Source organism: Vitis riparia, chromosome 4 (genome assembly GCF_004353265.1).
Source record: "Vitis riparia cultivar Riparia Gloire de Montpellier isolate 1030 chromosome 4, EGFV_Vit.rip_1.0, whole genome shotgun sequence".
Classification (NCBI taxonomy): domain Eukaryota; kingdom Viridiplantae; phylum Streptophyta; class Magnoliopsida; order Vitales; family Vitaceae; genus Vitis; species Vitis riparia.
Window position 1 is genome coordinate 4,117,586 of NC_048434.1, and position 13,961 is coordinate 4,131,546.

Genomic DNA, 13,961 nt, shown 5'->3' on the forward strand with positions numbered 1-13,961 from the left:
GCCCGCTGCCGCCGTCCATGGCCCCATGCATGTCCATTCTCCGCTTAGGCTTCTTCTTCAAAACACATGTAAACCTTCCCTTTCAATTTTTTTTTTTTTTTTTTCTTCATGCATTTAGATTCTGTTTGTGGCCTTGGCCTTTATACCATTCGACTTTTACATGGGTTTGGGCCTTCAAATAGGTCTAAAAAAAATCAGATATGGGCTTAATAGACATTATATTAGCCTTGGTATTTATTTAAGTGTGATATGAGTTGAGTTGTGGTTGTTGATTGATACTAAGCTTGGGCTTTATTGCTTGGGGTTGTTGCTTGGTTGGGCTTTTCATTTAAATCTTGATTTGGGTCTTAGACATTTGATATATTTGGGCTTGCTTTCATTTGCTAGATGGGGTTATTACACTGCCCACACTAGATGGGCTTATTCGGTTTTTTTAGCACACTGATTTGTTGTACGAGCTTTGATCTTTCAGGCTAAGTATGGTTTTAGAAAGTTTGAGGGAAAATGTGAAGGGGAGAAAACAGGAAGGAAAAGTAAAAAGAAAGAGATAGGGTGAAGGAAAACATAGATACAAGCCTTTTTCGAAAATTAGGAAAAAGGAAAATAGAAGGAAAACATAGCTAGAAGGCTTATTTAAGAAGTAGGAGAAGGTGGAATTGCTATGAAGTACTACTAGGCTTGGTTCCCAAATGTTGTAGAACATGTCTGATCCTTAGTCATATTTCTTAGCCTAAGAAGCAAATGCACAATAATCCCACACACAAACCCAATGGCTGCACTTGACCCCACCAGTGAAACCGCGGCGCACAAGAGCATCACAAAAGACTCCTCCTTGGAAGCCATGTCCCTAGAAGCCATGGCTAGTTCAATGCCTGCGAACAACAGCAGAACACCCAATACCCCAACAGGAAACTGGTTCAACAGCTTTGCCAAAGAACTCCCCAGAACCAATCCCAAAAACAGCTTGGCTACACCAAGAAGTGCCACACACCCACCACTCCTTCCCCCAAACTTGTACTGCCCAGCTAGCCCCCCTGCACCATGGCAGCATGGCATGGCTCCAAACCAGCACCCCACCAAATTCATCAACCCAACAGTCACTGACACTGATGTCACTGAGCAGTTCTTCTCTGGGAAAAGATCGGATGATAGCTTACATACTGCAATCACAGAGTTTAGCAACGATAAAGGCAATTGGGGGATTGCACCCTTGATGAACCCCTCCTTCCAAGCATGCTTGGATATCTTCACTACTTTGATAGGGGATGGCCCAATCTTCATCTCCTTCAGCACATGAGGCCTTCTCACAATAGCCAAAACCACACCCAACAAGAAAACAATAAAAGCAGAAGGAAGAGAAGATATGATTCTCCTCAACCTCCTCCTGCGCCTCGTCCCAGGCCTCTCTTCGTCACCCCCCAAACGACCATCATCATCACTCCCTCCTCCTCTGCTCTCTTCACCTGCCCCATTCACAACTACTATGAAAACAGCGCATACAAGAGCCAAAAGCAAGCCATCCAGCCCAACCCAATGCCTCTCCCCACCAGACTTAGACTTGGAAAAGTCCTGCTCTTTCCTAATATACTTCACCGCAGTCATAGCAAAAGACAACCCTTGTGAGAGCTGAACTCCTCTCACAACAGGCAAAGGAATGAGCCTGTACACCGTCTCCATCAACCCAGTTACACCCAGGAGAAACAGAGCCCCAGAAGCGCAGATTCCAGCGGCCATGACCTCAGGTATCCCAAAGCTTGACCCATTTGATATAGCCACTGCAGCAATCGACTTCATGGGCTGTACCGGCATTGGAAGGCCGTAAAGGGCGCCTGTGAGGATGTTGTAGATAGCTGTGAAGATGAGTGTAGTGCCGAGGTTGAGGTCCTTGGCTAGTGTCAGGGCCAAAACTATGGGAATATATGTGCCTAAATCCCCCATTGCACCATTCACTTCTAACCATTTGGATCGAAAAGCCAGATTGTTTCTCACTTTCTGGAGAGTGGTGGCTGCAAAGCCCGATAATGGTTTAGGGTTATCCATGGTTTGGCAGGGTTGGGGTTCCATGGAAGGGGACTGGCATATAATGTTGAGAATGAAGACAGATGAAGAGAATAAATAAGGAAAAAAAAATGAAGGATTTGGCGTCTGACAAACGCAATCACAGTTCACAGATGATATACAATTTGTAATCTCTAACCATTGAAAATCCCAATGAAATATAAACACCAAGAGGTACAGATATAAATATACAAGATTAGGTCAAAATCAAAATCTATACCATCTATAAAATTGGTAGTTGTTTGTCATTTTTTTAGTCCCACAAATACCCTTATTAATACTAATAATAAAACCTAAAACAATTGAAAGTTTAACCTTCTCTCAATTATTCTGCCTCCAAGTTCTATTTCATCAACTAATTTAACAGGATTTTAGTGTAATTTGTAGTACCATTTTTAATCTTCTCAATTAATTTTATAATTGTTTGACTACTACTATGATTAAATTTATATTCATAAGTTGTTATTTGATTTGTTTCATTTTTAAATATATCATGTATTTACTATGAAGGTTTATACTTTATAGTTTGTCCTCCTATTCATCCAATTTTATAATTTTTACTTTATAGTTTTTCCATTTCATAATTGTATTGTGGTTTATCCGATTTCATTGTCTTTATTGCATGCCCTTTTAATAGGCAAAAGATATGCATTAAAAGGTTTTCAAACATGAGATGCAGATTTTTAAATTTTTAACACCTAATTTATTCATTGAAATAGAAAAACGAGTATCTAAAAGGATATATTCAAAGTCTTTGGAAATGGATGATAAAAAGACTGAATAACTAATATTAACATGTTAAATGAAGTTATCATCCATAGAACAAAACAAAACCATTGTGTGTTTCTTATTCAAATTTTAACAAAATAGAAATTTGTATGAAATATTTTATCTTTATAATCTTCAATTTTTTTTTTTTAAAAAAAGGACTATTTTCAAGTTTGGAGATAGCTCACTTTATTGGGATGTTATTTTTTCAATATTATACCATACAAATCTTATGTTATTTTATTATTGTTGTATTTTGTTCTGAAATGGTTTATTACTGTTTTAAAGTTTTTTGATATATCTAAATTCAATTCGAGTGAATGGTTTGACCATTAATATATGTGTGTCTTTCTTTACGATCCAAGTTTTACAATTTTCAAAAATAAAATTCCTAAGAATCTTAGTAGCAATATTTAATTTTAGATTTTTATTAATTTCTTATTTAGTCTGTAAAACTAAAACGAAATTTAGTTACTCGTTCGAATGTTTGAAGTCATTTTGTCTATAATTTAACTCAAATAATTGTAAACTTAGTGCTCAATTTTGAATATTAAATTAAAGTTGTCTCAAGTCAATTTCAATATAAAATTCAAACCAATATTTTGTGATAATATTTTTATAAAACGTTCTATTGTAATAAATTAACAATGGTAAAATTTTTATCAATAGAATCATCCCATTTCACACTTACCAAGGATATGGCATTGATCATATTAAAATCAAATTTTGATTTATATTATTATTTATATTTTATTTTATAAATTATAAGAATATTAATTTTACGTATATTAATTTTATATTTAAACACATATAATTAATAAATTATATAACTATTATAAAGTATATAAATTTTTTTAAAATAATTTGAACAAGTAAAACAAGTAATATTTATATTTTTTTTCTTTTGTGATAATTATTATTGTTACCTACTATAAGCTCGAGGCTATGAACTAAAGAGGTTTGTAATAAAGATTTTATATAATTTTATTAACTTTATATTTTACACAGGATCCCATGGTTGATTACATCAAAAGTCTATCAAAAAGTATAAAACAAGTATAAAGCAATGAAATTAAATTATATATATGACATGTTATAGCTAAGTGTGGACCCCGCATTTCGGCTCAATGCGTTTCCCACTCGATGGAGAGCTCGATTTTACTTTGAAAATGATTTTATATTGGTTAAAAATGACTTGGAGTCGCCACTTATTTTTGTTTTATTTTTAAAAAGGGTAAACAAAATAAGAAAGAAAAATCCTAAGTGTGACTCCTTGTTTCGGAAAAGGTGGTCTGTGAAAAATCGGATTGGGTTCGGGGGTCAGGTTGCTTATCGAGAAGGTACGATAGCGACCGTAGCACCCCTCTAAGTCCCTAAAGTCGGGTCTCTACTAATAAAATGAAGCAATCATGGCAATCAACGGGAAAGTCAATGGATACCCACCTAAATCATGCACAATATGAGAATCAAAACACGCAATGTAGATTGACTAGAATGGGAGTGGATGCGTACCTCGGCCATGAGCCATAATGCGCTATCAAGAAACAGAATTAGTGCACAATTGATGAATACAAAATATAGCTCATGCATATCGGAGCGCAAAACGAAGCTCAAGCAAAATACACTAAGCACAACAGTTGACAAATCGAAAGAGATCGAACATGGGCCCCCCACCAAAGCCCGATTTATTACTCAGGAACCAGCCTCACAAATTCCATGTTTTAGGATTAAGAAGAATTCACTATTGCCTATGTAAAATCAAGAAGAACAGAAGATTATTTAGGAATCGAAATGGAATTAAAACTATTCGAGTGAAAATTGGATTTTTGGAGCTTATTGGAAAATTGGATTTTTGGAAATTAAATTTAAAATATTAGAGCTTCGATAATTAAAATGAAATTTGCCAGAGAAAATAAGAAATGAACTTTAGGGAATTAAACTACAAGGGTATGGATTATGAAAATTGAATTTGTAATAATAATAATAACAAGGAATGAACTTCGGGAAATTGAACTACGGGAATATAGATTTTTAATAATAATAAGAAATGAACTTTAGGAAATTAAATTGTGAGGATATAGATTTTTAATAATAACAATAATAAATATAACAATAATAATATTAGGAAATTGAACTGAGAGAGAGTATAGATTTTTAATAATAATACTAATAATAATGATAATGATAATAATAATAATAATAATAATAATAATAATAATAATAATAATAATAATAATAGCAATAATAAGAAATGAACTTTAAGAAATTGAACGGCTATAGTATAGATTTTTAATAATAGTAATAACAATATAATGAACTTTAGGAAATTAAATTAGGAGGATATAGATTTTTAATAATAACAACAATAAATATAAGAATAATAATATTAGGAAATTGAACTGAGAGAGAGTATAGATTTTTAATAATAATACTAATAATAATGATAATGATAATAATAATAATAATTATTATTTTAAAAGTTGAATTGATAATGACAATAATAATAAGATTTTAAAAGTTGAATTAATAATGGTAATAATAATAAGATTTTAAAAGTTGACTTAATAATGGTAATAATAATAAGATTTTAAAAGTTGACTTAATAATGGTAATAATAATAAGATTTTAAAAGTTGAATTAATAATGATAATAATAAGGTTTTGAGGGTTTGAACTAATAATAACGATAATAATAATAATAATAATAATAAGATTTTGAAAGACGAATTAATAATAATAATAAGATATTAATGATAAGATTTTAAAAGGTTAGATTAATAATAAAAATAAGAATGAGATTTTGAAAGTGGAATAATAATAGTAATGATAAGATTAATGATAAGATTTTAAAAGGTTGGATTAATAATAAAAATAAGCATAAGATATTGAAAGTGGTATTTATAATAATAGTAATGATAGGATTAATGATAAGATTTTAAAAGGTTGGATTAATAATAAAAATAAGAATCAGATTTTGAAAGTGGAATTAATAATAATAGTAATGATAAGATTAATGATAAGATTTTAAAAGGTTGGATTAATAATAAAAATAAGAATCAGATTTTGAAAGTGGAATTAATAATAATAGTAATAATAATATTAATGATAAGATTTTAAAAGGTTGGATTAATAATAAAAATAAGAATCAGATTTTGAAAGTGGAATTAATAATAATAGTAATGATAAGATTAATGATAAGATTTTAAAGGTTGGATTAATAATAAAAATAAGAATCAGATTTTGAAAGTGAAATTAATAATAATAGTAATAATAATATTAATGATAAGATTTTAAACGGTTGGATTAATAATAAAAATAAGAATCAGATTTTGAAAGTGGAATTAATAATAATAGTAATAATAATATTAATGATAAGATTTTAAAAGGTTGGATTAATAATAAAAATAAGAATCAAATTTTGAAAGTGGAATTAATAATAATAATGATAATAATAATAAGAATAATGATAATAACAATAATAATAATAGTAACAATGATAACCAATAATAATAACAATAGCAATAACAATAATAGGAATAATAATAATGATAATAACAATAATAATAATAACAATAATAAGGTTCGAGAAATTGAATTAATAATAATGATGACCATGGTGATAATAATAATAATAGGATTTTGAAAAGGTTGAATTAACGATAATAATAATAATAATAATAATAATAATAATAATAATAATAATAAGATTCGAAAAATTGAACAAATAATAATAATGACAATGATAGTAATAATAACAATAATAATAACTAATAAAGGTAATATCCGCTACTAATAATTATAACAATAATAATATCCGCTAACAATAATAATAATAATATCAGTTAATAATAATAATAGTGGTAATAATAATATCCGCCAACAATAATAATAATAATAATATTCGTTAATTATAATAATGATAATAATCCGTTAACAATAATAATAATAATAATGATATCCGCTAATAATAATAATAATAACAGTAATAATGATAATAATATCCGCTAACAACAATAATAATAATATTAATAATAATGATAATAATCCGTTAACAATAATAATAATAATAATGATATCCGTTAATAATAATAATAATACTAGTTAATAACAATAATAATAATAATAATAATTAAAATTAATAATAATGATATGAATTAAAAGGGCTTTGGGCTCCATCTCCATCATAAGCCCAAACTCACTAGGCAAAAATCACCCTCCATCTCCATCATAAGCCCAAGCCCATAATAATAATAAAATCACCCTAGCAACCAAGCCCATCAGCAAACTTCAAGCCCAAATCTAAGCCCATCATCAAAAAGGCTTTTCAGCCACTTCTTCCTTACCTCAGGAAGGCTATGACGGAGAAAGCGGAGGTGAGAGAGGCATCGCCGGAGTCGAAGTCGGTCCAAGCTACAGCCGCTCCGCGCCGTTTCGCTGTGTCGCGCCGCCTCCTCCGCCGTCGAACACGTCCAGCTGCAGCGGCTTGGTGTCGGTGTGGACTGTGGAGCCTGCTGCTGCAGCCTCCGTGGGAGCATGGAGAGCTTCGTCGGCCGGAATCTGGCCGTTGAGGAAGAGCTCATTTGCTGACAGCATCCTTGACGTCGCCACCGCGGAGCCCCCATAGCAGGCGAGCCGTGAGGAGGGTTCGAACCCGGCACCGGTGGACGACGAGGCTGCCACCGGGATTCCAGTTGGGGGTCTCGCCCTTCCAGGCGAAGACGACGGCGCCGTCGCGGGCGATGGCAGCGGTGGCGCGGTCCTGGGTGGAGAGGGTGACGATAAGGACGGCGGTCTAGATGGCCATGCGGAGCGAGCCAGTGACCTGAAGATCATTCCCCCCTTCTCCTCTGGCTATGACCCGTCTTTGAAGCCCCCCCAAGGACTCCTCCAGATCTCTTCCTCTCTGTGACAGCCCAAAAAAAATCAAAAAAATCTCCTTCCTCTCTGACAGCTTCTCTCCAAGCTATCTCTCTGGCCCCTTCAGCAGCTCCTCCATCCCATCCTATGTAGCTGCCCAAGAGCAGCCCACTTGAGAGGTCTTTCGGAAGCCACAAAAAAAATAATAATCCAAAAAGAGCTCCCTCCTCGGGGGGGTCTACAAATATGCCCCTCTTCGATAGAGTTCACGAGTGCAAGGAATATGAATACTGGAATGAAAAGAAAGTGTGAATAGTGAGTGGAATGAAGTGAACTCTACCGAAGAACCAAGGAGACCCCCATAGGGACACTGGTGGAGACACGAACTCACTCAGACCAGTAGGCAAACACGAGGACCCCAACCTTAAGAGAAAAGCAGATCTCTCAAAATGCCTCTAAAGCTAAACAGAGGACTCAGGCTCCCTCTAAGACGTCTCCAAAAGTGACTCGAAAGACCGTATCAAGGATGAGTAACGGTCGAACCACTCTGAAGTACGGGAAAGAATGTGTCAGAAGGAGACTACCCTAAGTGAACTATATGAAAATGGCAAGTGTAGGGCATCTAACAACATGACCGAAGTACGTGTCATGAACTCAAAGGACATCGTCATAAGCAGTGATATGAAAGGACAATGATGAATAGGCGATAAGCACGGGGTGACAAGGCGAGGAAAACGAGGATAAACGCAAATCCATGAAGGCAACATGCACAATGTAAGTGGATATGAATGTCGGGGTCTGTGACTTTGGATGATACAGATGAGAAGGAATGACTCTGAACGTCAAAACACGAAAAGGTGATGACTCAAGGTGTCTGAAGAGATATGTACAACGGCTCTGGATGCCAAACTAAAGAAAGATGGATTTGACTCGAATCCGGAAATGGTGATGGCTCTGAACGACGAACGGATGAGTGATGATGGCTCCGAACACCAAGACTGGAAATGCGATGATGGCTCTGAACGCCGAGCTGAAAATAGTGATGGCTATGAATGCCAAAACTGAGAAGTAATGATGGCTCTGAACGCCAAATGAAAAATGAACGATGACTCTGAATGCCAAAACTGAGAATGATGATGGCTCTGAACGCCAAACTGAAAATAGTGATGGTTCTGAACACCAAAACTGAGGAGTGGTGGTGGCTCTGAACGCTAAACTGAGTAGTGATGAAGGCTCTGAACGCCAACTAAGACGTGATGATGGCTCTGAACGCCAATTTGGAAATGTGACTCTGAACGTCAAACTAGGAAGTGATGATAAGATGTGATGATGGCTCTAAACGCCAATCTGGGAATGTGACTCTGAATGTCAAACGAGGAAGTGATGATGATGGCAATGATGGCTCTGAACGCCAATCTGGGAATGTGACTCTGAATGTCAAACGAGGAAGTGATGATGATGGCTCTGATACCGAGAATAGTGATGGAGGCTCTGAATGCCGAACTGAAAATAGTGATGGCTTTGAACGCCAAAACTGAAAAGTGACCCCAAATGTCAATCTGAAAACCGATGACTCTGAACGCCGAACTGAAAACATGGTGATGGCTCTAAACGCCGAAACTAAAAAGTGATAATGGCTCCGAACGCCGGAACCGAGAAAATAATAGCTCTGGAAGCCAAATCAAAAAGCTAACCCTAAAAGCTAAACTAGAAAGTAACAGCTCTGGAAGCTTAAACAAGACGACATAAATGGCTCTGGAAGCCTAAACGAGATGACGGAAATGGCTCTGGAAGCCTAAACAAGATGACAGAAATGGCTCTGGAAGCCTAAACAAGATAACAGTAATGGCTCTGGAAGCCTAAACAAGATGACAATAACGGCTCTGGAAGCCTAAACAAGACGACATAAATGGCTCTGGAAGCCTAAACGAGATGACGGAAATGGCTCTGGAAGCCTAAACAAGATGACAGAAATGGCTCTAGAAGCCTAAACAAGATAACAGTAATGGCTCTGGAAGCCTAAACAAGATGACAATAACGGCTCTGGAAGCCTAAACAAAACGACAGAAATGGCTCTGGAAGCCTAAACAAGATGACAGAAATGGCTCTGGAAGCCTAGACAAGATGACAGCAATGGCTCTGAAAGCCTAAACAAGATGACAGAAATGGCTCTGGAAGCCTAAACAAGACGACAGAAATGGCTCTGGAAGCCTAAACAAGACGACATAAATGGCTCTGGAAGCCTAAACAAGATGACAGAAATGGCTCTGGAAGCCTAAACAAGACGACATAAATGGCTCTGGGAGCCTAAACAAGGTGATGGTAGGGGGATGCTCTAGGTGATAACTCGTAAAGATCGACAAATGAGTCTGACAACCATGAAATCAAGACGAGACACAATAAACCCAAAGAGAGGGGGTATGCCCCAGTAGAAAAGCGCTGAAGGGGGTATGCCCCAGTATGACGACTCGCAAAGATCAAGAAATGGACTGAGTAATGAGAAGGATCTGTAAAATATCCGATGAACCCAAAGACGGGGGCATGCCCTAGTGTGGCATGCCGCTGCAAATCTCGATCCGCTGGAAATGGATGAAAGGGACTCTACGAGTCTCGAACGACGCTCCGCTGAGAGCTCATATCGATGAAGGGCTCAGGAGTGATGGTCAATGAGGCGAACACAATATATCTCGACCGAGTGATGGAAACTGTAACGGACATGTGAGAGAACGATCGCCTCCAGTGCTAAATGAGGGCAATATGCTCCAGTATGGCATCAGATGTACCCGATCTGTCCTGGTGACCCGAGAATAACACCAATAGGACACGTAACAGATCTGATATGTACCCCACTGAAATGATGACGCGGGAAATCCAGGCACCAGAGGCAACTCTATCCAGGAATCACGACTATATCAAAGGGTATGAATCCGGCTGAACGACTCAAGAGAGGCTCCTCGGAGTATCCGGACAAAATGAAATCAAACATTGACCTGGTGCGAATCTCATAACCGTGGATGATCATGTAAACCAGTGGGGATCTATAAATCTCGATCAAGATGGGGAATATGCCCCAGTGTGGCATCGAGAATGTAACATGTCGAAAAATCAAATGAGCCCAGGTCATCCATGCCTGCAACAGAGTCAAACCCACATATCCAAGAGGCTTCCCTCGGAAGGAAGCATGACGACATCTAAGCATCTAAAAGCGCGGGCCTGGCTAGATGGCTCTCGATGGGCTCCATTAAGGAATCATCGTGAGGATAGCGAATATATCATCATCTCTGCATACATCTCGCTAAATAAGGATAAGCACGCGACTCCCTCATGATCTGTAAATCTCATCCGAACCGAAATATGCCCCTGTATGGCATCGAAATGTATGATAGGTCGGAGATCAGATAGCATGGAATCATCTATCCTCGAGCACGTGACCTCCGTGAAGATCCATAAAGATCCTTCGAAATGGAAAATATGCCCCAGTATGGCCTCGGGTGCACGATAGGTCCGAAAAACAAATGACATGAAATCATCCATCGTCGCACATGTGACCTCCATGAAAGTCCGTAAATCTCATCTGAAAAGGAAAATATGCCCCAGTATGGCATCAGGTGCGCAACAAGCCCGAAGAACAACATGATATGAAATCATCCATCGTAGCACACGTAACCTCCGTGAAGATCTGTAAATCTCATCCAAAACGGAAATATGCCCCAGTATGGGCATCAGATGCACGACAGGTCAGAAATCGGGCGACATGAAGTCATCTGTCATCGAACATGTAACATTGGTCGTCCGAATCCATAACTGAATCATGCACATATATCCAAGATGTACCTCCCAGATGGAGAGGCATGATGGCATCCAAGTGTCGAGAAGTGCGGACCTAGCTGGGTGGATCTCGGGGGCTCCGTAAGGTAACGATCATGTCCACATCTCAGTGAGCATCCAGTAAGAGATAATGATCGTGCAAGTTTGTGAGGATCCATAAACCTCCAAATGAAACGGGATACGCCCCCAGTGTGGCACCAGAGGTATGATAGGTCAAAAATCAGGTGACACCAAGTCAATCATTGTCAAACTCACGACACCGGTAATCCGAACACGACTGAATCGGTCTTACACATCAAAGAGGCGTCTCCCAAAAGAAGAAGCATGACGATATCTAAATGCTAAACTGAGAAAAAATAAAAGCTCTGGAAGCCAAACCGAAAAGCTAATTCTAAAACTAAACTAGAAAATAATAGCTCTGGAAGCCAAACCAAAAAAACTAAACCTAAACACTAAACTAGAAGAATAATGGCTCTGGAAGCCAAACCAAAAAGCTAACCCTAAACGCTAAACTAGGAGACCAATAGGTGAAAACCTACGGTGGTGATAAATCTGAAACAAAGGGAGATGCCCTAAGCAAACTGACGGTTGGGGGATGCCCTAAACATAATAAAAATAGGGGGATGCCTTAAACAAGATGACGGTAGGGGGATGCCCTAAACAAAATGACCGTAGGGGGATGCCCTAAACGAGGTGATAACCCGTAAAGATCAACAAATGGGTCCAACGACCATGAAATCAACACGGGATGTGCTAAACTCAAAGAGGGGGGGGAATGCTCCAGTAGGAAAGCGCTAAAAGGGGGGATGCCCCAGTATGACGACTCGCAAAGATCCAGAAGTAGATCGAACAGTGAGAAAGTCCGCAAAAGATCTGATGGACTCAAGGATGGGGGTATGCTCCAGTGTGAAATAGTAACCAAGATAAGACACAGACTGTCACCAAACAAGACACTATGGGATATGCTCAATGATGATGCAATGAAAAAACACATACATAGGCTCAATGAACAAATGCTAAAACAAGTCCAAGCATCATCGAAACTATGCTGACGAAGCAAAACTAAAATAATGGATCAAACAAATACTGACCAAAACTCTAAGTTTGAAATGTAAGCGAATCAAGACACAATATGTCAACTATCATGGTGAGTACATCATCACAAATATATCAACAATCTAGCAGACCCTACTATCATGGAAGATGTTGAACCTAATGTCCAAAGGCGTGTGAAAACTCAACCAGAAAACCCGAGACTGGTCTGCATCCTCCTCTGATCAAGATAAAGGGATAAGGTCATGTGAGACGATGAAATATGTGGGCTCAAAAGATGTGAGGCTCTGATAGGATGGATACAGGTATAACGGCGTCAAAATGTGGGATGTATGGATGTGTAACAAAGGAAAGTGGGTACCCAAGTCGGACCAAGTACGTCGAGAAGATTGAACCCAGGGTGCCAATGACTCTATAATCCATCGAGAGCAGCGATCATAAACAGGAAGTGGAGTCTCAACGTCAAAATCAGCAAGGTAGGTATGCTCCAGTATGAATGCATCATCTCAAAATGGGTACGTCCTCAGTGCAAGATAAACCCTGGGAAGTATGTGTCTGGCATAAACTGTCATCTCACAAAATCATCATCGATGAGTAAGCTATGCCCCAATGTAAGCATCTCTGAATCAAACATCAATGAGAGGAGTACAAGCCAATCATACATCATATGGTCAAAATGAATCTCCGCTCCTCGAAGTCATCATGGTAATGTGAAGAAAGTATCTGACCTCCTCTAAAGAAATAGCATGTCTCAACGTGAAAAAGATCAAGCAAGGTGGCTATGCCTCAACAAAAATATGCCCAGACATGATCATGCCCCGATGTAAGTTGGTATCTCTAAGACCAAACGCCAATGAAAGGGTTATGCCCCAATATAGGGCAAACCCTGAAATGACTAAGCTTCACTGCAAGCTCTCATAAGTGTCTGTGTCCGTGTCCTGATCCAATCATCTCAAAAATATGTCAACAATGATGAGAAGGCTATGCTCCTGTGATCACATCAAATATATCACCCAATCATATCTCGTACTCCGATGTGAAATGAATCTAATCGCCTCCAAGGAACAACTATGCCTAAAAACCATCATGGACCGAAAGGGAGATGCCCCTGTGTAAAGTACACCAGATGAAACGCGTCAATCATGTCTCATGCTCCAATGTGAAAAAGGACATCTGATATCCTCCCAAGAAGGGACATGGCTCAAAAATCTGTCATCGATTGAGAAGAGTATGCCTCGACATAATGGTCATCCGATAATAAAACTCTCTGAGATGGCTATGCCCCAGTGTAAGGTCATACCATAACTCCCGGTCCATCACAATCAGAATGCTCTCGAATCAATCCCAAGTACTGCTCACATAAGAGCTATCAAACACAATGCATGATGGGTTAAAAGA

The 13,961-nt window shown here is 37.8% G+C and overlaps 1 protein-coding gene across 1 annotated transcript; it reads right to left on the reverse strand.

Moving 5' to 3' along the window:
* Window positions 1-363: 363 nt before the first annotated feature.
* Window positions 364-2,137, reverse strand: LOC117912016 (molybdate transporter 1-like). Its single transcript, XM_034826432.1, has one exon. It carries the CDS (start codon window positions 2,062-2,064, stop codon window positions 673-675), a length of 1,392 nt encoding a protein of 463 aa, XP_034682323.1. The 5' UTR covers window positions 2,065-2,137; the 3' UTR covers window positions 364-672.
* Between the last annotated feature and the right edge of the window lie 11,824 nt (window positions 2,138-13,961).

Bases quoted from the DNA above. Each gene is read 5' to 3' on its own strand.
- LOC117912016 (XM_034826432.1), bottom strand. From the start codon at position 2,064: ATGGAACCCCAACCCTGCCAAACCATGGATAACCCTAAACCATTATCG.